Source organism: Pteronotus mesoamericanus, unplaced genomic scaffold (assembly GCF_021234165.1).
Source record: "Pteronotus mesoamericanus isolate MK-2021 breed Mesoamerican mustached bat unplaced genomic scaffold, CSHL_Meso_final contig_27, whole genome shotgun sequence".
In the NCBI taxonomy this organism is placed as follows: Eukaryota; Metazoa; Chordata; class Mammalia; order Chiroptera; family Mormoopidae; genus Pteronotus; species Pteronotus mesoamericanus.
In genome coordinates, this window is record NW_026555115.1 from 20,112,975 (window position 1) to 20,136,054 (window position 23,080).

The 23,080-nt window shown below is 34.1% G+C and overlaps 2 protein-coding genes across 4 annotated transcripts in view; both read right to left on the reverse strand.

Moving 5' to 3' along the window:
• Window positions 1-23,080, reverse strand: part of ACAP2 (ArfGAP with coiled-coil, ankyrin repeat and PH domains 2) — a 168,655-nt gene that overhangs the window by 45,314 nt on the left and 100,261 nt on the right. For all 3 annotated transcript variants that reach the window (XM_054575094.1, XM_054575093.1, XM_054575095.1), the window contains exons 5-8: window positions 12,507-12,565; window positions 10,719-10,902; window positions 7,023-7,067; window positions 2,632-2,727 (exon numbers count right to left, since the gene is read on the reverse strand). In XM_054575094.1, the coding sequence (XP_054431069.1) occupies window positions 2,632-2,727; window positions 7,023-7,067; window positions 10,719-10,902; window positions 12,507-12,565 (384 nt within the window). The remainder of the gene's footprint in view (window positions 1-2,631; window positions 2,728-7,022; window positions 7,068-10,718; window positions 10,903-12,506; window positions 12,566-23,080) is intronic.
• APOD (apolipoprotein D) overlaps window positions 1-23,080 on the reverse strand; it is a 251,879-nt gene that overhangs the window by 7,865 nt on the left and 220,934 nt on the right. The gene's annotated exons all lie outside the window — the stretch shown is intronic.

The window sequence follows — 23,080 nt, forward strand, 5'->3', positions numbered from 1 at the left end:
GACTCCATGCCCTTTTATATACTGTTGAGGTTCTCAACAGAGCGTCCTTCAATGAGCATCCTTCCAACCAGTGTTTTGAGCTCTGCCTCAAGTAGCTTGCTTATCTCTCATTTTGTTTAGTTCTTTTTCTAGAGTTCTGTTGTTTTTTTCATTTGGGTCGTGTTTTTTGTTTCCTCATTTTGGCAGCCTCCCTATGTTTGTTTCTATGTATTAGGTAGAGCTGCTACGTCTCCCAGGCTTGGCAGAGTGGCCTAATTTAATGGTTGTCCTGTAGGGTCCAGTGGCATAGCCTCCCCTATTACCCAAGTTGGGTACTCAAGGTTCACTCACTTTGTGGGCTATGTACACCTTTCTCTTGTAGTTGAACCTTGATTGCTGTTGGCACATCCAAGGCACCACCTGTGTTCTCTCCAGGGTCACACAGCATAGCTACAAAGTGATCTGCAGTTGATAGCTACTTATGCTGGGCTTGGAGGTGCTCAGGCGAGGCCAAGCTGTAAACCAAGGCCAGCTGCTGCTAGGGCCAGGCGTCGGGTAACTTAGCAAGAGGTAGATCACTGAAGCCAGATGCTACTTGTTTTTGAGAATTTAGGAAAATCTGAAGCATGGGCCAAGACAAGCCATTCAAATAGAAAAGCCACTAGAAACAGCTTAGGTGGGCCAAAAAATTGGGTGGTGCAGGACCTGTAGAAATCACCAGGGTGGGGCAAACAGTGTGAGCCAGGGTGATGGAGTCTCAGATATGGCACACAACTGCTCACTCTGTGGCTTTGTCGGGGTAGGGCTCAGAAAAGGAACAGTGGCCTGTGCCAGCACTTCTGTCTAGGAGAAACCTGCCCCCGTCCCCAGCTTTTGAAGTAGTGTTGGACAATCCAGTTCCCCATATGTCTGTGATGCCTTTCAATCTGCTGCCTCCATGCTGGAGGCTCAGAGGTAGAGTCTGAGGAAGTCTGTGCATGGGCCCTTGAAAAAAATGTGGCAGGGAGTCCACCAGTTTCCATCTTCCACAGCCTTAATCCCCACTGTTTTTTACAACCAGAAGTTATGGTGACTTCTTTTCCTGGCACTGGAGCCCTGGGATGAGGGGCCTCATGCAGGGCTGGAACCCTTTACTCCTTAGATATTGCTCCCAATTTTTATCTGCGACACACGGGTGTGGAACCAGGCTGTTTCACATTTCTGCCCCTCCTACCAGTTACACTGTAGTTTCTTTTTTAATTCCAGAATTGTAAGACTTGCATTCAGCTCTATTAATGATGGTTCTGAATGATGGTTGTTTTACAGTTTATTTGTTATTTCAGTGTGGTTGTGCAAGGAGGTGGGCCATGTTTACCTACACCTCCATCTTGCCCAATATGCTAAATTTATTTTAAAATACAAATATTGGAGCAAAGGCAATGAAAGCAAAAATAAACAAGTGGGGCTACATTAAAAAAAAAAAAAGCTAAAAAGCTTTTGCATAGCAAAGGAAACCATCGATAAAATGAAAAGGCAACTTTTCAAATGGCTGGAAATATTTGCAAATCCTATATCAGATAAGAGGTTAATGCCCAAAATATATAAAGAATGTATACAATTCAACAGCAACAAACAGATTTAAAGCATTCAAAGGATCTGAACAGACATTTTTCCACAGAAGACATTCAGATGGCCAAAGAAAGGTATGCAATGTCACTAATCATCAGGGAAATGCATGTCAAAACCACAATGAGAGAATTTCCTCATGCTTATTAGAATGACTACTATAAAAAATACAAGAGATAACAAAGGTTGGCCAGAATGTGGAGAAAACAGAACTCTTGGGCACTCTTGGTAAGAATGTAAATTGATGCAGCCACTACAGAAAACAGTATGAAGGTTCCTCATAAAATAAAAAAGAACTACTATATATATTGCGGATATTCCACTGCTAGGTAGGTATCCAAAGAAATCAAAGACACTAACTCAAAAAGATATCTGCATCCCCATGTTCACTGCAGCATTATTTACAATAGCTAAGACATGGAAACAAGTGTCCATCGATGGAATAATGGATAAAAAAAAAAGTGGCATATATACATAATGGAATATTATTCAGCCACTAAAAAAAAGGGAAATCCTGCCTTTTAGGACATGGGTAGGCCTTGAGGACCTTATTCTAAGTGAAGTAAGTCAGAGAAAGATAAGTACCATAGCTCTCACTGATATGCAGAATCTAAAACAAAACAAAACAAAACCCAAACTCATAGATACAGACAACAGTTTGGAGATTGCCAAAGGCGGGAGGTGGGATGAAGAGCAAAAGCAAAAGGGCTGAAGGGAGTCAAAAGGTACAAAATTTCAGTTATAAAATAAGTAAGTCCTGTGGATGTAATGTACAGCATGGTGACTATAGTTAATAATACTGTATTGTATATTTAAAAGCTGACATGAGAACAGATCTAAAAAGTTCTCATCACAAGGAAAAAAATTAAAAGTATATTAGGTGATAGATGTTAATTAGACTTAATCATGATCATTTGTGTGTGTGTGTGTGTGTGTGTGTGTGAGTGTGAAATCATTATAGTATATACCTGAAAGTAATATATGTTAATTATATCTCAATTAAAAAAATACAGATATCAGGGTATAACACAGAAGAAAAAGGTATACCTGTGCACCAAGATCCTTCATGTAGGGCCCAAGTTCACTAAATAGATCATATCCTTGATGAAAGAAGGCTAAGTGGGCATACATAAACGATAACATCTAATAGGAGAAAAAAAGATTAGCATTTTAAAATAAATTCTTAGATAAACATTCCAAAATTTATAAAAACCCTTATCTTACCTACGTTTAAAAAAGTATTCCACAAGAGCCTAAAATATAAAACCTATTTAAAATTAAACTGAGTTACTTTTATTTTTTCTTTTTTTTAATCCTCACCCAAGGGTATGTTTGTATTGATTTTAGAGAGAGAGGAAAGGAGAGAGAGAAACACTGATTGTCTTCTGTACACCCTCAGTGGGGGATCGAACCCACAGTCCAGGTATGTGCCCTGACCAGGAATCAAACCTGGTCATCAAACCTTTAGACGTATGGGATGATGCTCCAACCAACTGAGCCACCTAGCCATGGCCGAGTCATTTTTCTTAAGAGTATTTTAGAGATATTTTCAAATATGACAATAAATTATTAAAACTGATTTGAGAGAGAGGAAGACAGAAACAAAGAGAGAGAGAAATACTGATTCGTTGTTCAAATGGTTTATGCATGCATAAACCATGTATTGGTTGATCCTTCTCTGTGCCCTGATCAGGATTAAACCCACAACCCTGGCATATTATGTGATGCGCTAACTAACTGAGCTACCCAGCCAGAGTGACAATATATTTTATTTAAAATAAATTTCTAAACGGTTTAACATTTTAACAATTCCCCAAATTTTAGTTGTTTGGACTATATCCAGATGATCAAAACAGATCACAGTAATAGTTCAATGAATCAAGTTTGCAATAGCTTCACCATCCTCCTAGGTACATCATAAAATATCTATGTGATTTTGAACCAAACTCAGTGGCAAAACCTTAAATTGCAAGTAAGACATTAAAAGATTAAAAGGAAAAGTAAGAATTCAAAACAATCACAAACACTTTACAACCCACTAGATGACCAAGCACAACCCAAAGGAGGAAGATACTCTTTTTTATTTTTTTCAAGGTACCAAAATAAAATGAGTCAACAGACTCTGCTATGGAGTTTTCTTTATATTCACTGCAAAAATCCAAAATGTCATTTTTTCCCAAGTTTTTCCTATATGTTACCTATTCATGAGAGAAAAAGCATCCCTACTTTTACCTAGTTAAGCTGGAACATGAGAAGGAATTAAACAATTCAATCACAATATTAAAAGAATCCTCTAACATCCATGTTATTTTTAGCAAGAAGAAACATGTTCAATTCCTTGAAATCTAAAAACAGTTCATAAGGTCCTTAGTACTCTAGAATCTTTCAGAAGAAATGTTTCTAAAAGGAAAAAAAGCAATAAAATAAAACACAAAGACAAAAAGACAAAGCTCACTAAAAGATTATTCTGGAATTAGATAAAGGTGGTTGTAACAACTTTGTGAATATAAAACACTGAATTATATTCCAAAAGAAGGGATATTAATAGCCACGGCTACATAAAAAATGTAAAATAGACCAGCACATCAAAACACATAAGCATATTAAAAAAAATAAATGATAAACAAGGAAAACAACACATGACAAAGCATTAATAGTCTTAATACATGAGAGATGTTACAACTTAGTATTAAAAAGATGAATATTCCAACAGAAAAAGGAACAAAAGCAGGAAAAAGATCAGTGTCAACATAGGTGTAGAGGCTAAGGAAAAAAAGTTATCCTCAATTTTCATCCCATTTGTTTTCTAACTGCGTACCAAAGAACAAACCTAAATAGAGAACACAGATAGACAAAAAATATGGAAAAATTGTTCAAATTCATTTGTATTAAGTAAGTGCAAAACTGAACAATCAGATCACATTATTAAGCCAATTGTGTATAAGGGGGGGGACACTAATACCTGGTGTTGGTAAAATGTGGACAAACATTTACTAACATGTGCTACAAGTGGAAATGTTGTGTAACCCTCGAAACTTCACAGTATTTTTAAAAAGCCTTAATAAATGCACTTACCCTTTCACTAAGTAATCTCTTGCCTTAATCTAGCCAAAGAAATAACACTATTCATTAGAAAAATTCATTATAATGCTATACCTTAACGTAAAAAATGTGAAAATTACTTAAAAAATCCATTAACAGGTGAAGTTAATTTATGGTATATACAAGATCAGAAACCTATGACCAGCAAACAATACCTAGCTCTACCACCTGTATTTCAATGGCCTATAAGCTAACAATGGTTTCTACATTTTGAAATGGTTGAAAGAAAATGAAAAGACATGAAATTCATGATGCATGAAAATTAAATAAAAGTCAAATGTCCATGTTCATAAAAAAGTTTTATTGGAACACAGCCATGTTATTCATTTATATATTGTCTATGGCTACTTTCTCATTACAACAGCACAGCTAAGTAGTTGTAACACAGACCATACTGCCCACAAAACCTAAAATACTTACTACCTGGCCCTTCAAAATAAATTTTCCCACGCCTTGTAAATTTACATGGTAAAGCTCACCTGGCTGCAAAAGTCATCATTAAATAAAAAATATTTAATGTCTTACGATGATTTGGGAGTATATTAGTTAAAAAAAGGCCCTGATAGATATGGCTCAGTGGGTTGAGCATCATCCTAGAATCCAAAAGGTCACTGATTAATTCCCAGTCAGGGCAAATGCCTGGGTTGTGGGCCAAGTCCCTGGTTAGGGGCGTGCAAGAGGGAACCCACTGTGTTTCACACATTGATGTTTCTCTCCCTGTCTTTCTTCCTCTCTTCCCCTCTCTCTAAAAAATAAATAAATAAAATCTTTTATAAAAATACAAAGTTATAAAACAGTATAAAGAAATGATTTCTATTTTCTTTTAAAATTAAATGCAATTAAAAAAAGTACACAGGCATGTTTACATATACGTACATACATACCCACACACAGAAAAAGAGGAAAAATACAAAAATATAAACCAAGACATTAACAGTGGTTCTCCCTTGGTAGTAGGATTTATAAGTATTTTTACTTTTTTCTTCATACATTTTATTTTTCAGTGTTCTACAATTAACAACATTATTCTCAATCTGGAAAAGAAAGTAGAGGTAAACAGGTAGCAAAATGTGCTTATCCAATAAGAAATAACATAAAACACAGAATTTAGGGAAAAGCTAGGTAGACAAAAGGATTGAGAACAACTCAAATATATCCTTTCAAAAAAAACAGCATCAGAGCATAAAAATTATTTCTAAGGTTTTCAAAATATGAGAGTGTAATGTCATATCACTACCATTTCCTGCCCACTTCCTTATTAACTTTAAAAACAACAACAACAAAAAAAAAAGCAGGAAAAAGATCAGTGTCAACATAGGTGTAGAGGCTAAGGAAAAAGTTATCCTCAATTTTCATCCCATTTGTTTTCTAACTGCGTACCAAAGAACAAACCTAAAGGCTGACTGATACATCAGCAACCTTAGGGGAAAAAAATTCTCTAAATGCTGACTATTTATGTGTGCCCTCATTCTCAAATATTTAAGCATCTGATTTAAGGAGATCAGTATATTAAGAGATGAGATACACATAAATAACTATAAGATGAAGGAGACAAAAAAGTAGGTGATATATATTTAGTACAAAAAGATAAATAAAAAGTAGGATTAATTATGAACCTGGAATAAATAAATATGTCTACACATACATATACTGCGTTGGCCAAAAAATCCGTTACATTTTTTACATTTTTTCCCAACGATAAAAGACACATTTTTCATTTTCAACAATAACTTTATTGATTTGGATATTTTGAGTATGGAATAATATACCCAGGATATTAGTGGGTAGAGGCCAGGAGTGCAGCTAAACACCTGCTAAAGCATAAGATAGCCCCCAGCAAAGAACTATTTGGCCAAAACGTCAGTAGCACCAAGAAACTTCTCAAACCACTTCTGACACGGTCAATCAGTCACAGAACCTTCTCCGTACAACGCACAAATCTGGGGGCTTTTTTGCGTTTCAGTTGCGCTTTTTACCTTTTTTGAAATACTACAACAAAATAAGCTGAAAATGTTGTGTAGGAAAATGTCTCCTTTACATTTTCATCATTAAAATGGCTGTACACATATCCACCAATTTTGATTTTTTTTTAAAATGCACACTGATATTAACAGCTGTCACAATCTAACAAAATTTTTTCGAATGAAGTTAAAGACAGCTAAATGCGACTAGAGCAATCATTGTATGGGAAAAAAGTAATGGACTTCTTGGCCAACCCAATGCGTGTGCACACACACACATGCGCGTGCATACACACATGCTTCTTTATACACTTAAATATGTACATATAGGTTCATATTAAAATATTTAAAACATGATTTTAATAAATATCTTACTGATTTTAGGATTTCTGATCTTCTTTTTGATTGAAGGACATTAATCTAAAGGAAAATACACTTCATTAGTCATTATTTTACAAGGTAATCCATAATGCAATATTGTAAAAGTTGCTTATTCTAATAGTTTAACATTTTTCCAGAGAAGTAAATAAAAATAAAATTCAATTTTTTCATCCTTTGGCCTACTTTTTGTGAAAAAAGTAAAGAAACATACCAATGAAACTCTTATCTATGTTTGATCTCAAAGAAAAACTGAGTTTAAATCATAATACGGTAGTGCTAAAACTATCACTTTGATAGATATTTGAATTTCTTAGATTTCCATCTTTTCTATATCCTCCTTATATAATTTGCTCACCAAGACCCTTCAACATACATTCTAATGCAAATTATCATCACTTTTACCACTACCATCAAACACCATCATATCTCTTGTAAACTGTTGCAATAGTCTATGACCTAGTGTTTCCATTCTTGACTCAGCAACCAGAGTGATCTTTTAAAATGTAAATAAGATCATGTTCACTCCAGCTTGAAACCTTCCAACTCTCTAACATAGCTGTTGAAAGTCCTTTGTGATTGGGCCCTGCCTACCTCTCCAACTTAGTTTTCTACCACTTTTCCCTTTTGTGTTCAACCACAACCCAAGACTACTCCCACCTCAATGCTCACATACTTGTTCTAACTTCACGTCATGATATTCTGCCCAGGTGAACACAGGGCTGTATCTTACTAATCAGGTCCCAGCTTAAATACTATCTCTTCACAAAGGTCTAAAGTAGGCAGTGCACACTCTCTAGTATGTGAACTCTATTTATTTTCTTCATAGCAATCACAACTACCTTAAATTTTCTTATTAATGTCTTTTCCTCAACTGAAGCGTAAGCTCTGTGAGATCAGGACCTTGTCTTATTCTCAGCTGAATTTTCTATGTGGTACGTAGTAAATACTCTAAATATTTGTTAACTAATTTGATAGATTTTAAATTTTAAGTAAATATTTTAATTAGACTAAACTTACTAAACGATCAGTAAATTATGAAATGTGTATTTTGTGGTATCTCTCCCAACACTAGAAATTCATAACATTTTATTTTTGTCTGTTATATATCAATTTAATAAAATAAAATATTTACACAAGAGAATCGTTCACTTTTTGTTAATATTGTCAAGTACAGGTATTACAGAATTCCTGTTTTTTTCACTATGTCCTCACTGAATATTCTGCCTTTGATTTTATAAGTAATTTTAAAGCACTGACAAAAAACAAAAACAGACCAAGAAAAGCACAAATAACTTTGCTTAACTAAGTACTAGTTTCTTCTGTTTGTCTCTTTCAAGGTCTATTCAAGTTTTGATAACTAAAATATTAACTTTCAAATGCTCTAAGTAAAAGCAGAGACTATAAATAACCTATTACTCAAACTTCGAAAAATGATAAAAGTGCCTTTTGTTTTGTTTTGTCCCCCCATCCGGCTATGAAAAACAGCATTTACTTGGGGTGAAAAAGTAAATTCAAATATTTAGAGAGTTACAGCATGATAAACTTTATAAACCTGGATATTTATTGCTTATTAGTTTCCAAATTAAATAGTATGGCCATATCATAAAGTAACACAACAGTTCTAATCAAAATCAAACAAACTAATAGTTTTAGGTAAGGTGGGACTTGTAACTTAAAAGCATTTGATGGATACCAAAGGAAACAGATAATTCATAATATGCAAGTCTGAAAGTAACGAATATTTTAGCTGAATTCCCCTCCCCAAATTAAATTTAAAATTAGGCCATTCATTCTTGCAAGAAACATTTATTACCTATTTTCTAATGACTGGACTAGAGGGAAGAGATACATATAGGAACAGAAAAGACATATAAATAAATAATTGCAATAAATAGGTTAAATGCTCCAACAGCAATGTGTATGATAATATTATAGAAGCATAATGGAGGCAGAGTCAAAAATGATTCATTTTGTCTGGAGGAGTTTGTGTAACTATGACCACAGGACATAGAGTGAATTAGTAACGGAGCTGGTAAAAGCAATGTAAGAAAGACGAGCTACATGAGAACATCTTAATATCCTACAGAAGAAACAATTAGGGCTACAGCAAGAGTGAGAAAGGATTTAAGAGGTACATAAAACTACTTAAGGTAGTTTTTGGTTGTTAGACATAGTAGCTGAGGATGAAGAAAATATCTGTTCTAATTCTCCTAGTTTGGATGCCATTCAGTTAGGTAAGAACAAAAAGAAGCTGTTTGGGAAGAAGATTTCGGTTTTGGACACAAAAAGAATGCGGTACTTCTGGCAAAAAAGAATAAGTTCATCATATCTTGATGGTGATTAATCAGGCACAGGGGCATGATGAAACTCTCAGAGAAATTATAAAGCCAGAAAAGTATAGGACCGAAGATAAAGCCCTGAAAAAGATTGAAAAGGTGGGCAAAGGAGAGAAGCCAATGGAGGAAGTTGAAAAGAAATAGAAGATGACCTAAAAGTGGTTTGAGATAAATCAAGACAAAAGTATATTTCAAGAAAGAAAGTATGGCTTACATTTTCGGTGGAACAAAATAGCTAAGTTGGTTAAAAACAAAAATGTATCTAATGAATAACACTTTATCAAGAGCCATATCAGTGGAACAGGGCAGACTGAGAACTCATACTACCAGAGGAAGTGGTATGAATGTGAGGCAGGTAACAGGAGATAGGGAATATAGACTACTCCATTCTAGAAGCCTTTAATTAATAAAGGGAGTTTACTTCAATTTTTGAAATTTAAGCTGTCATTTAACAAGAACTTAACAAAAACTCAAAGTCATTTTCTACTGTCTTGCAAAGTTATCTGAGTAGTTTATAATCACTAACTTGTATACTGTTATTTATGTATTATTTTAAGAAATAGTGTCTGATCATCATTAAGTCAATAATTTCTGGGAACTCACTGCTGTTTTATAAAAAGAGATTTAGAAAAGATAATTCCCTAAGCATTAAAACTTCTAAGCTTTAAACTTTATAGTCTATCTATAGAGACATATAATATAAATGTGAAGTAATGCCTTCATTTTTTTTTTTTTTTCAAATTTCTTTAGAGACCTGTCGCCTTCAAATCACACTGGTTTCAATTATACATTGGACCAGAAGATTACCAGGCAACTTACCAAACATTGATCTCCTAGTTTTAAAAAGCAGCACCTAATGCAAAACATGAGAACACTACTTCTATAAGTATTTTTCATTTGGCAGTATGGCGCACCATAGTACCTGTAAAATCTACTCTAAAGAAATAATCAGAAATGTTGTGAAAAATGTATATGAAGATGTTATTATCATTTAAAATTACTGAAAATTGTATTTTCACTATTACCAGTAAAACTGAAAACACTAAAAGTATCTCATAATCAAATATTAATTAAATTGGCACAGCAACTCCACAAAACAAAATGTAGCAATTAAAAATGCTTTTTACAACGTTTAAAATGGTGGGATATATAATGTTAACTGAAAAAAGAGAGAAATCTTAACCAAATTTTTATTTATCTACACACAGAGAGATATACAAAAGAAATTTTTTTCACAAAATTTCAGTTTAATTTTAAACAAAAAAAAAACTATTATTAATTCTTTTGCAGGGCAATCACTCCAAAGTAATGACATGTTTACTAAGCATTTTTTGAAAATATATAACAAATATACCTGAAGTACGTAGTCGAGGGCTATGTGTCGAAAACATTTTCTTGTTGCCGTCAGAATGTTTGTGGCTTCTTCAACTTCATGCTGTTTGTTTCTCTGTACTTGAGCATTTTTTACTAATGCATTTTCTTTCTCTTCACTGACTTTTTCAAATTGCTTCTTGGCATCTTTGAATTTTCTAAGATCTCTAAAAAATAATAAAAACAGTGAAACTTTTATAAAAGTTTCTTGATCAAAAATTTTAGGAAAAACAACATTTAGAATTTAATTCTCATATTCCTCTATGTATTTGATTCACTGTGCAATAACACTCAATCACTCTTCCAACTATAATACATATTGCTTTTTGATTATATACAATTCCAAACATAGTCACCTAACATCTCCTTACTTAGCTATGAATTTGAGTTGAAAATAAATTATCAAGTTAACATTACAGAAACATAAAAGGCCAAGTTAATTATTTTTCCTCTAAAGACAAATTCAGCGACATGTATCATTACTTAAACAAATGATTTTTAAATAGTAGTATAAGAAGCACCATGGGAACTTGTTAAAAATGCAAATTCCAAGGCTCCTCCTCTCCCAGAGATTATAAATCTTTAGTCTGTAGGATAAATCCTAGAAACTGGCAGAGGTTTTTAAAGATACACTCTTGATTTTACTACTACGGGTTGTCTCAGATCACACTTTAAGAAACAACATTCATTTCTTCTTGGAGGGAACTACTGGTCCAAAGGACATGAATATTCTTCAAACACAAAGTTATAATGCTTTCTGAAAGAATTCTTGTACCCAAAATGGGTAATAGCATTCATTTCAATAGTCTGAAAATCTGAAATCCTTAATTCATTAATGATCTTAGGTAAGTACATAACATCATTTTGCTTTTTTTTCTATCAGAGAAGTAAGCAAAATTATTTGAAGTGAAACAATTTTAAAACAGTAATAATAATAAAGTTTACCCAAGAAAGAAGCCTTGTAAGAAGCCAGTAATTTTCATGCATACACTCTATCAGGACATTCTGAACATCAGTTTATTATGAAATTAATCTATAAAGAATCTGCAAGACATCACCTCCACTAGAACAATTCTAACCTACTAAACAGCAGTGCATTGCATTCATGTGGTCTGCCACTACTTACAGCTTATAACAACTATAATTTATCCTAAATACTACATTATAATCAACTTTACCTGCAATTTTATATTTCCTCAATCAGGAATTACTGGAGAAAATCTGAACTGTTAATGTGGAAAATGAAAACTGGGAAAGTTCAGTATTTTTTTTAGTTCTAGTTTCATTTTATTTCACATTGAAATGTAAACGTAACACAAAAGGCTCATATGTAGTACAAAGCATGCACTTTCACTTATCATTATCATATATTATCTTCTCTTCGAAGGAAATGCCATAACGAGACAATGAAAACAATATCAACTACACTAAACTGACAGTATTTCAACCACGCTTGGGGTTTGCTTTCATTTTGAAAGGTCATTAGATAATTTTTTTAAATTTATAACAATTCTAGCTATGTATCCTGAACACATCATAGTGTAATGTATCCTGAACATTTCATAGTATAAATGATTCACTATAAGGCATTAAGTCTGATTGTTTGCAAAATAATCTGGGGAAAAAAATGCAGTATAAATTTCACAAAGCAAAACAAAATACTCTGGTATTTTCATAATTCCTGTTCCATAATTTCTCTCCAAAGATAGCAACTCCCAGGTGTAATAATTAACTAACTGCTCTTCTTTTTTCTTCACTGCAATTGACTTACTCTTTAACAAAGTTCTGAAGCTGGGCCTTAATGGATCTCTGAGTTTGGTCAAATAGGATCTAAAAGACAAAATGCAACATTAAACAATTAGAAAAGTAAAATAATTTTCATGTAGTTCTATAATTATCACATCGCTTTATCAATAATCCAATTTCTTTTTTTTTTAAAGATCTTATTTATTTATTTTTATAGAGGGGAAGCGAGGGAGAAAGAGAGGGAGAGAAACATCATTGTGTGTTTGCCTCTTGAGCCCCCTCTACTAGGGACCTGGTCCACAACCCAGGCATGTGCTCTGACTAGGAATTGAGCCGGTAACCCTTTGGTTCACAGGCCAGCTCTCAATCCACTGAGCCACACCAGCTAGGGTTCAATACTCCAATTTCTAATAGCACCTTTAATTCTTATTCAAGACTACATAAGAAATAAGCATTTTAAAAAAGAAACAAAAGGATTTTCAAGCTAATTTCATCTGGTCTAAAAAATAAAATTCCTTCTACTTACAAAGGAAATCAAATCTGCTTTAGTATTTTTAAAAAAGTGCACCGGTTGGTATGGCTCAGTAGGTTGAGCACCAGCCTGGGGGCACACGAGAGGCAACTGATCCATGTTTCTCTTTCACATCAATGTTTCTCTCCCTCTCTTCCCTCCTCTCTAAAAATAAATAAAATCTTTTAAAAAATGATTAAAAAGTATTTGAATAAAATGCTCAAATAGTAGAGCAATTTATTTCCTTGATTTAATTCAGGCTTTGAAAGACAACCTAAGAGTAATACAAATTCTACTCCATCCGGAACAGAAATTTCTTAATCTCATATATTAAAGCACACCAAATGAAAACAACTCCATAGCTACCTAATATTTCAGTTAATAGTCATTTGGGAAGACCTCAGGATTTCCATGCTTTATAGTCCGAGTTCAAGTAAACATCGTATAGTACTTTAGGTTAAATAATTGCTAAGATTAGAGACAAAAATAGAATTTTATTCCTCACAATATTTTGACACACTTAAAAGATGCCACATACTTAACTTTGATAGCTCTAGTGTAGTAAATTTCAATGGGCTAGTCATGGGAATTCCAAGTACTTTCATAATTTATAGATATGCTTCATTCAGAATTAGAAACATGTCAGATGAACAGGGAGAAAAATAAATATTAAAAACAAAAAGAAAACCCTGTGTCCTTCTACTAATTAAAAGCAGTACTAATTTCATTCTCTCTGAAATCTTGGTATTAGCTATCTCATGTTCTCACCTAAAAACCAAACACACATGCTATATGATAACATTCTATATCATGTTAAACCCGAAGTATAATAGCCAAGATAAGCAGAAGGAAGGAAATAACAAAAACCAAAAGTGGAAGTCAACAAAACAGAAAACAAAATCAATAGCCAAAACTCAATGAAACCAAAGCTTAGTTCTTGAAGAAGATATATAAAGCTGATTAACCTCCAGCCAAAGTAGTCAGAAAAAAAGAAGTCACAAATTTCAAATATCAAAAAGAGAAGTAATTTTACCACAGATTCCACAGGTATTAAAAAGAAAAGCCAGGGAGGTTGGGGAATTTTACGCCTGTAAATTCAACAGATGAGATGAATAAGTGCTTTGAAAGATAAAAATTACTAAAGTTCACTCAAGGAAAAAAAAAATCAATAACCTAAACAGAATTAAAGAAGTAGAATCTATGGTTTAACCCTCTAGATCTTTATGAAGTTAAAACTACACTTACACAAAACCTAGCAATCTCACTCCTAATGTATTACCCAAGAGAAATGAAAACTTAGGTCCACAACAAAACCTGTATATCAATGTTTTTAGCTGTTTCATTCTTATTTGCCAAAAACTGGAAGCAACTCAAATGTTTTTGGAGAAACAAATTCTGGTACATCAATAAAATGAAATACTACTCAGCAACAAAAAGGCACAACTATTAATACATGCAAAAACATACATGAATCTCAATGCATTTTGTTAAGTAAATTAAATCATATTCAAAAAGCTACAAACGGTATGATTTCACTTATATGACATTTAGGAAAAGGCAAAACTAAAGGAATTGAAAACAAATTAGCAATTTCCAGAGGCAGGGGGCGAGAAGAAAGGCTGACAGACAATGGGGTATCATGAGGGTATTTTTAGTTAATGGAATTGCATTTCGACTGTGAGTACAGACCCAATTATATACATTTGTCAAAACTCATAAAGCTGTATACCACAAGGAATCAATTTTGTTATACTTAAATTTTAAGATAACGTTAAACTATGAAGAACAACAGGGTACACACGAACCAGCAGATTTTTAAAAGAATTAAGAAACAAACAGCAGACTAATGAGGTTGACTGAAAGGACATATAGAAACATAAATCCAACAAGATGAAAATACCAGTAACAACATTTATAAAAATTAACCATACAACAGGTGATAAGGCAAGAGTATGTCATAATATGGAACATGCTCTCTGACCTCAATGGAATTATACTACTAACATACAATACAGAGCCATCTCAAAATTCGTATGCCAAGTAAAAGATCTCTTTCTCTCTCTCACGCACACACATGAATACTATACTATTCCATTTCTATGGTGTTATAAAACAAGCAAAACTAGTTATAGAAAAAACCCTGAACAGCCCTTGCCTCGGGAGTATGGGTTGGGACTGTCTGAGAAGAGGTATGAGAAAACTTTCTGGGTAATGGTAATGATCTGATCCTAATCTTAAATGAGATTTGGGTTACACAAACGTATGAATTTATCAAAAATTCATATAGGTACACTTAAGACATGCATTTAATATATTTAAATTTTACTTCAAAAATTTAAAAAAAATCTAAAAATATTAAACTCACAAATGATACAAGGCAATGTATTGTATTAAGAGATGAAATATTTGGTTGTCTATAAAAAATTTGAAATATATCAATAATAGGTAGATTGATGCATGGATATGTGATAAAGAAAATGTATCTAGCAGGTGAATATATGAATATTTATTGTACAATTATTTCAACTTCTAATAATAAAGAATCAGAAAAAAATCACTCCCCCTCAAAAAAAATTTTTAACCCTTTTTAAAAAAGCTCTACAAAGATGTCTTCACCAGAGAATCCTACACCAAACATAAAGGAAGAAAAAAAATACTAGTTTTACTCAAACTCTTCCCCACAAAATATATTCTATCAGAAAAACTATTCATGAAAAATTTCTTATGGACAAAGACATTCTAAAAAAGCTACAAAAAAACTCTTAAGAATACATACAATGGCATATAACAACAATATATAAAAAGGAAAATACATCATGATCAACTGGGATTTATCCCAGGAAAGCAAGATTCGTTCAACATTCAAAAAGTCAATCAGGGCCCAGATTGAGGAACCAAGATGGCGGAGGAGTGAGTGGAAGTCAACACTGACCTCCTCCCAGGACCAACCTGGAATTACAACTAAATTGTGGAGAAATCACCTGGAAAAAACAACTGAACAATAGTTAAAGGGGAGCCTTATAACCTCAAACAGACAGAAAAATCAGCTTTAGCACAACCTTACTGGTAAGGAGTGTGGTACAGACTCAAGAAGGCAGGCTGGGCACCCAAGGGAGGCAGCATCAGGCAGATATAGAAACAGCCGATTGGATCCCCCTGAGAAGAGAGGGATCTAAACCATAAGCCAGGATCTCCAGCCTACAGCACCAGAGCCTAAAAAGAACACAGGTAACAGCCAGCTGTGAAAAGTGGCAGGGCTGCTCTCTGTCAGGGACAGGCAGCTGGAGACACAAAGAGCTGTTTAAAAGGCCAATGCATACATTTTTATTGGCAGCCCCTTACACTGGGCTCAGGGAAAGGCAGTGGAAGAGTTTGCTGGAGACACCTGAGGAGAGACAGGGGAAGGCGGCTTTGGGGAAAGAACTGAGAGAGAAGCTGGCAGGATCCCAGTGCTGACTCACCCCCAGAGGACAGCAGCCATCTTGCTCAGGCAGACCACTCCCCTGAGCAGCAACAGCCTGAGAGGACCCGATAGACCCACCCCAAGGAGGGCCTTGGCTACCCACCCCCCCACCCCCGCCGCTGTGATATCTCTAAGATTCCCTGCTGAGTGCAGAGTGGCAGCCACAGATAGATCTCTGGCTAAAGAGAGCACAGAGTGGTCTGGAGACACTTGAGGAGAGACTGGGGACGGAGGCTTACGGGAGAGAATGAAGAGAGTAGCTGGCAGGATCCCGGTGCTGACTCTTCCCCCATAGGGCAACAGCCATCTTGCTCAGGGAAACCATTCCCTTCAGCAACAGCAGTGTGAGAGGACCCCAATAACCACCCCATGAGGATATCTGCTCCACTCTGTGGTGTCTCTAAGACTGCCTGCTGAATGCAGAGGGACCAGATTAATAGCTGAGGGAGATAGCCACAGACAGTAGATTCCTGGAAGTCTTGAACAGGCTGCCTAAGGTCAGACAGGGTTAACATATGAAACCATCAGAAGCAGATCCAGAGAGATAAAAAACAGCGGTCTCCTGCTATAGAAGTTGACACTACAAAGTCAGGATTATCAAGACAGATCAATTGAAGAAGCAGAAGCAAAAGAGAAGAGCCCCACAAATAAAAGGAAGACAAAGAAACACCCCCCAATCAAAGGGAAAGGAGGAATCCCCAGAAAGAGAAGTAAATGAAATAGCGGAAAGTAAACTATCAAATATTAAGTACAAAACAACGGTTCTAAGGAAGCTCAGTGAGCTCAAAGAGAATTATAAAAAACTACAGGGAAACTATGAGGAACTTACTGTAAACTATATCAGCATGAAAAAGAATATAGAAACTATCAATGAGACAAGAGGAAATGAAGAATCCAATATCTGAATTGAAGAACACAGTCGAAGGAATCAAAAGCAGGCTAGATAAAGCAGAGGAAAGAATCAGTGAGCTGGAGGATAAGGTAGAAAAAAGCTCCCAGAAAGAGCAAGAAAATGAAAAAAAGATTAAAAAAGAATGAAGAGGCGTTCAGGGAAATGCAGAAACGTAATATCCGCATAACAGGGATACAAGAAGGAGAAAAAATGGAGCAAGGGATAGAGAGAACCTGTTTGAAAAAGTAATGATGGAAAACTTCCCTAATCTGAGGGGAGAAAAAGTCACACATGTCCAGGAAGCACAGAGGGTCCCATTCAAGAGGAACCCAATGAGGCCCACTCCAAGACACACCATCATTAAAATGGCAAATATCAAAGACAAATAGAGAATCCTAAAGGAAGCAGGGGAGAAAAAGGTAGTAACATATAAGGGAGCCCTGATACGGCTAGCAGCCAACTTCTCAACAGAAACACTATAGGCCAGAAGGGAATGGCAAGAAATATTCCAAGTCATTAAAAGCAAATGCCTGCAACCAAGACTGCTCTACCCAGCTAGGCTCTCAATTAAAATGGAAGGTGAAATAAGGAAGTTCTCTGACAAAAGAAAGCTAAGAGAATACATCTCTACCAAATCAGCATTGCAAAATATGCTAAAGAGACTGCTTTAAGAAGATAAAGAGTCTATGAATACCCAGTTCCCCTCACAGTCACTCATTATTTGCTATTACGAATATTTTTAATACTTAGTAATCTGATTGTTACAATGATCTATTATTTTGTTACTTTATTATTTGTTGAAACTAAACCTGTTTTTATATATTTCTTGCCTATTTCTATTATTTTTTAATAAGCTTTAAATGACTTTTTGGTATTCTTTATCCAGTTTTTGATTAAAGGTTTGTAGAATTTTTGCCCTAAAAAAACAAAAACCAAGAAAAACTATTAAACCTTTTTTAGATGTGTTGCAAATACTTTCTTATTCTATTATGTGTCTTTTTTTTAAAAATAGGTATATTACTATAGAGTCTTAAATGTTTAATATAGTCATACTATCAATATTTTACTTTATAGCTTCTGTGTTTGAATATGTTACTTCATGGTAAGAAAAATATTATTTTGAATTTTCTCCTAAAACTCCTTGGATTTTACATATTGATTTTTAACTCACGTGAATATCTGTTGTATAATGTGTGAAACAGGATCCTATATTTGTTTTATTTCAAGTAATAGTGGTCCATGCACCTTATTTGTTGAATAAGTCTTATTTTACCCACCAATTTGAAATATTAATTTAATCATATATTACATTGTTAGATACACACACACACACACACACACACACAGTTTCTAGAATGCCAAAAAAATAGTCAATCAATATAATTTACCAAGTTAACAGACCAAAACAGAAAAACTGTATGATCATCTCAACAGATGAAAAAACATCATTAGACCAAAATCCAATATCCATTCCTAATAAAAATTTGTAGGAATGTGAGAATAAAAGGGTGTTTCCTCACCCAAAAAAGAGCACATATGAAAAACCTACAGCTAACATTATATTTAGTGGTGAAAGGCTACTTTCCCACTATAATTAAGAACAAGGCAAAGATGCCTGTTCTCATCACTTCTACACAACACTGCATTAGAAATCCTAGCAGTGCAATCAAGCAAGTAAAATAAAACAAAAAGCAGATATTTTGAAGAATATAAAACTGTTTTTATCCACAGGATATATGATTACTATGTAGACAATACTATAAAATCTACAGAAAAACATACTAGAAAGGTTGCTTTTGCAAATAAAGTCATAAGCAAAAATCAGTGGTATTGTAATATACCAGCAATGGCCAAATAGTAATTGTGAATTTTTAAAAAGAATACTATTTATAGTAGCACCAAAAAAATAGGAAATGCTTAGTAGTAAATTTGACTAAAGATATGCAAAACTGATACAGAGAAAAATTAAATAAATGGAGTGGCATACTTTGTTTATAGATAAGAGCATTCAATATTAGTAAGATGACAAGTCTCACCAAATTCATTTTTGATCTGATGCAATCCTACTTCAAATGCCAGTAAGGCTTTGTGTACAAGTTGAAAACCTGATTCTGAAATTTATATGGAAACGTAAAGGGCCTAGAATAGCCAAATCAAAAAGGAAAAAAAAAAAAAAAGAAAAAAAAGAAGCAAAGCTGGAATACCTACCTGATTTCAAGACTTATTATGAAAGCTATAGAATCAAGGCAGGTGTGGTATTAAAATAGATAGGCAAAGAGATCAATGAAACAGGAGAGTCCAGAAATGACCAATACATGGTCAATTTTTTTAAACAAAGGGTACTAACAGGGAAAAGGTAATTTTTTAAAAATAAATGGTGCTAAGACAAACAAGAGGTATATGCCAAACCCCCTCCCCCAGAAAATGAACCTTCACTATTATCATTCAACACATACAAACATTAATTTGAAATAGATCACAGATCTAAACATTGAATAAAATCTTAGTGAAGTTGCTTTAGCAAGTATTTCTTAATAGAACACAAAAAGAAAACAAGAAATAAAAACTTGTTCCTCAAAAGATAGTGCTACAAAAAATGGAAAAGACAAGCCAAAGCCTGGGGAAAAAATATCTGCAAAACGTTTATCTCGCAAAAGACATATATGGGACACAGAAAGGATTCTTACAACTAAATAAATAATGAGACAACTCTTTCTTTAATGGGCAGAAGATCTGACATTTCATCAAAGAAGATACAAAGATGGCAAACGAACACATGAAAAGATGCTCAGCATTGTCAGTTATTAAGAAAATGCAAATTTAAACCATAATAAATTTTTTAAAAATGACTGTAACAAGTGTTGACAATCATGTAAAGCAACTAAAACACTCATACATTGCTGGTATAAAATGAAACAATCAACTTTGGAAAACAATTCCAAATTTGTGGACGTTTTAATTTCTTTATAAAGAAATGAATTTTTTTTTAGGAATTAAATATATAAAACAATATTAACATTATTATAAACAATGATAAATAAATAAAGCAAAGTAAGAAATTCTTGTTTCCTTAATTTCTTAGCAGTGTTTTGTAGTCTTTGCTACAGAAGTAGTTTTGTAAAAAGTTACACATAATCCTACCTTACAAACTAGCCATTCTATTCTCAGCTATTTACACAAAACAAATAAGAGCATGTCTATACAGATGTTTACATATATATTTTACAAGAAGCTTTATTTGTAATAGCCAACACTTGAAAGCACTCAAACATTCTTGTGGTTGCTTTAAAAGGTGTCCACAAATTTTTTGATACTCCTCTTTTCAAAAGTTAGGCCTGATTCTTCACCCCTTGAGAGTGGACTCCTCTTAGTGACTTAACTTCTAACAAATGTTAATATGAATGACAACGAGTGACTTTTAAGAGTAGATCATGAAAAGTATTGCAGCTTTCTTCTTACTCTTGCTCTTGCATTACTTATTTTGGAAGTAACCAGCTTCCATGAAGGACACTCAAAAAGTCCTGTGAAGAGGCCCGTTGGTGGCAGGTGTGGCTCATTAGATTGAGCACTGACCTGCAAACCGAAAGGTTGATGGTTTGATCCCCAGTTGGGGCTCATCCTGGGTTGAAGGCCAAGTCCCAGGTTGGGGACCTGCAAGAGGCAACTGAGTGATGATGTATTTCACACATTGATGTTTCTTTCCCTCTCTTTCTAAAAATAAATAAATCTTAAAATAACAAAAACAAAACAAAACAAAAAACAGACCTGGAGCCAAACAGCATATGCACAAGCCCTATCTCGGAATTACATCCTCCAACCCATCAAGCGACAAGCCCCAGTCTATATCTTCATAAGCAATCTCATGAAAGACTCTGGGCCTCTATAAAAATCCCTGTCCTAGAAACTGTAAGCTAATACATGTCTTTTGTTAACAGGAACAGCAAAGTTAACACATCCATCAACAGGTGAAGGGATAAATACTCGGTGATATATCCTTATCATGCAGTACTATCAAGCAATAAAAAAGTGAACGATATGTAAATAACATAATTGAGTCTCAAAATAACTACACTGCAAGATGTTAGACAAAAAAAATTGTTTATATAGTAGTCATAAAAATGCAAAGTAATCAATAATGATTTCTAGAAAGCAATGATAAAAAAAAAAGATACGTTTCACCTGGCATTACCATTTGACTCATCCAAAACTATCTCAGTAAATAGTCATCACTTCTTTGATTTGTACTCATTGTCAAATATTTCATATTTCTTTTGCTCTTTTTTTCACCATTTACACTCCTGAATTTTTTGTTTTTCATATTTTCCCTACTTAACTAGGTATGATCATGTTATCCTTAACATTATGATCATGTTATAAGCTATTCCTGTTAGAATGTAAAGGATTTTGTTATTGTTTTGGCCAATACTTCTTGGTACTTATTTATTGCCGGCTTTGGATGTTACTTAGCCAAAGTCTGACCCTGATAAGAGTTTCATTGTTCGATTTTTAATTATTAAAAAAAATTTATTTGTGAAGATGAAATTAAATGCACACAAATCATTTTACATGGGATTGTAGGCCTTTGCAGTTTCAAAAATATTTTGAAATTTTGATTATGTGATCATATATGAGTAATATTTATTGAATTGACAATAAATTTTCCTATTTTATTTACTAAATGCTTAATTTATAATCTTTTAAAGTATATTTTATTGATTATGCTATTACAGTTGTCCAATTCTTTCCTTCCCTTTAAAGATCCCCCTCTGTCCTGTGCCCCTCCTCCTTTCAGCCTAACCTCCTCCCCCTTAGTTGATGTCCATGGGTTGAACATATAAGTTCTCTGGCTTCTCCATTTCCTATAATATTCCTAACATCCCCGTCTATTTTGTACCTACCAATTACGTTTCTTATTCCCTGCATCTTTTAACCTGATTCTCCCCCTCCCCACTAATAACCCTCCAAGTGATCTCCATTTCTGTGATTCTGTTCCTGTGCTATTGTTTGTTTGGCTTTTGTTTTTGTTTTTTAGGTTCAGTTGCTGATAGTTGTGAGGGTTTTTTTGTCATTTTACTGTTCATAGTTTTGATTTTGATCTTCTTTTTCTTAGATAAGTCTCTTTAACATTTAATATAATTAAGGGCTTGGTGATGATTAACTTCTTTAACTTGACCTTATCGGGGAAGCACTTTATCTGCCTTTCCATTCTACGTGATAGCTTTGCTGGATAGAGTGATCTTGGATGTACATCTTTGCCTTACATGACTTTGAATACTTCTTTCCAGCCCCTTCTTGCCTGCAAGGTTTCTTTGGAGAAATAAGCTGTAGTGTTATGGGAACTCCTTGGTAGGGAACTCTCTCTTTTTCTCTTGCTTCTTTTAAGATTCTCATCTTTAATCTTGAGTAATGTAATTATGTGTCTTGGTGTGTTTCTTCTGGGATCCAACTCCTTTGGGATTCTACATTTCCTGGACTTAACATGTCTAGCTCCTTCATCAGACTGGGGAAATTTTCTTTCATTATTTCTTCAACTGTTTTCAATTTCTTGCTCTCCTTCTTCTCCTGGAACCCCTATCATTCAGATGCTGGAACGTTTAAAGTTGTGCCAGAGGATCCCTGGCCTTTCGTTTTTTTTGAATTCTTGTTTCTTCAATCTGTTTTGGTTGGATGTTTATTTCTTCCTTTTGTTCCAAACCATTGATTGGAGTTCCAGTTCCTTCCCTTCACTGTCAG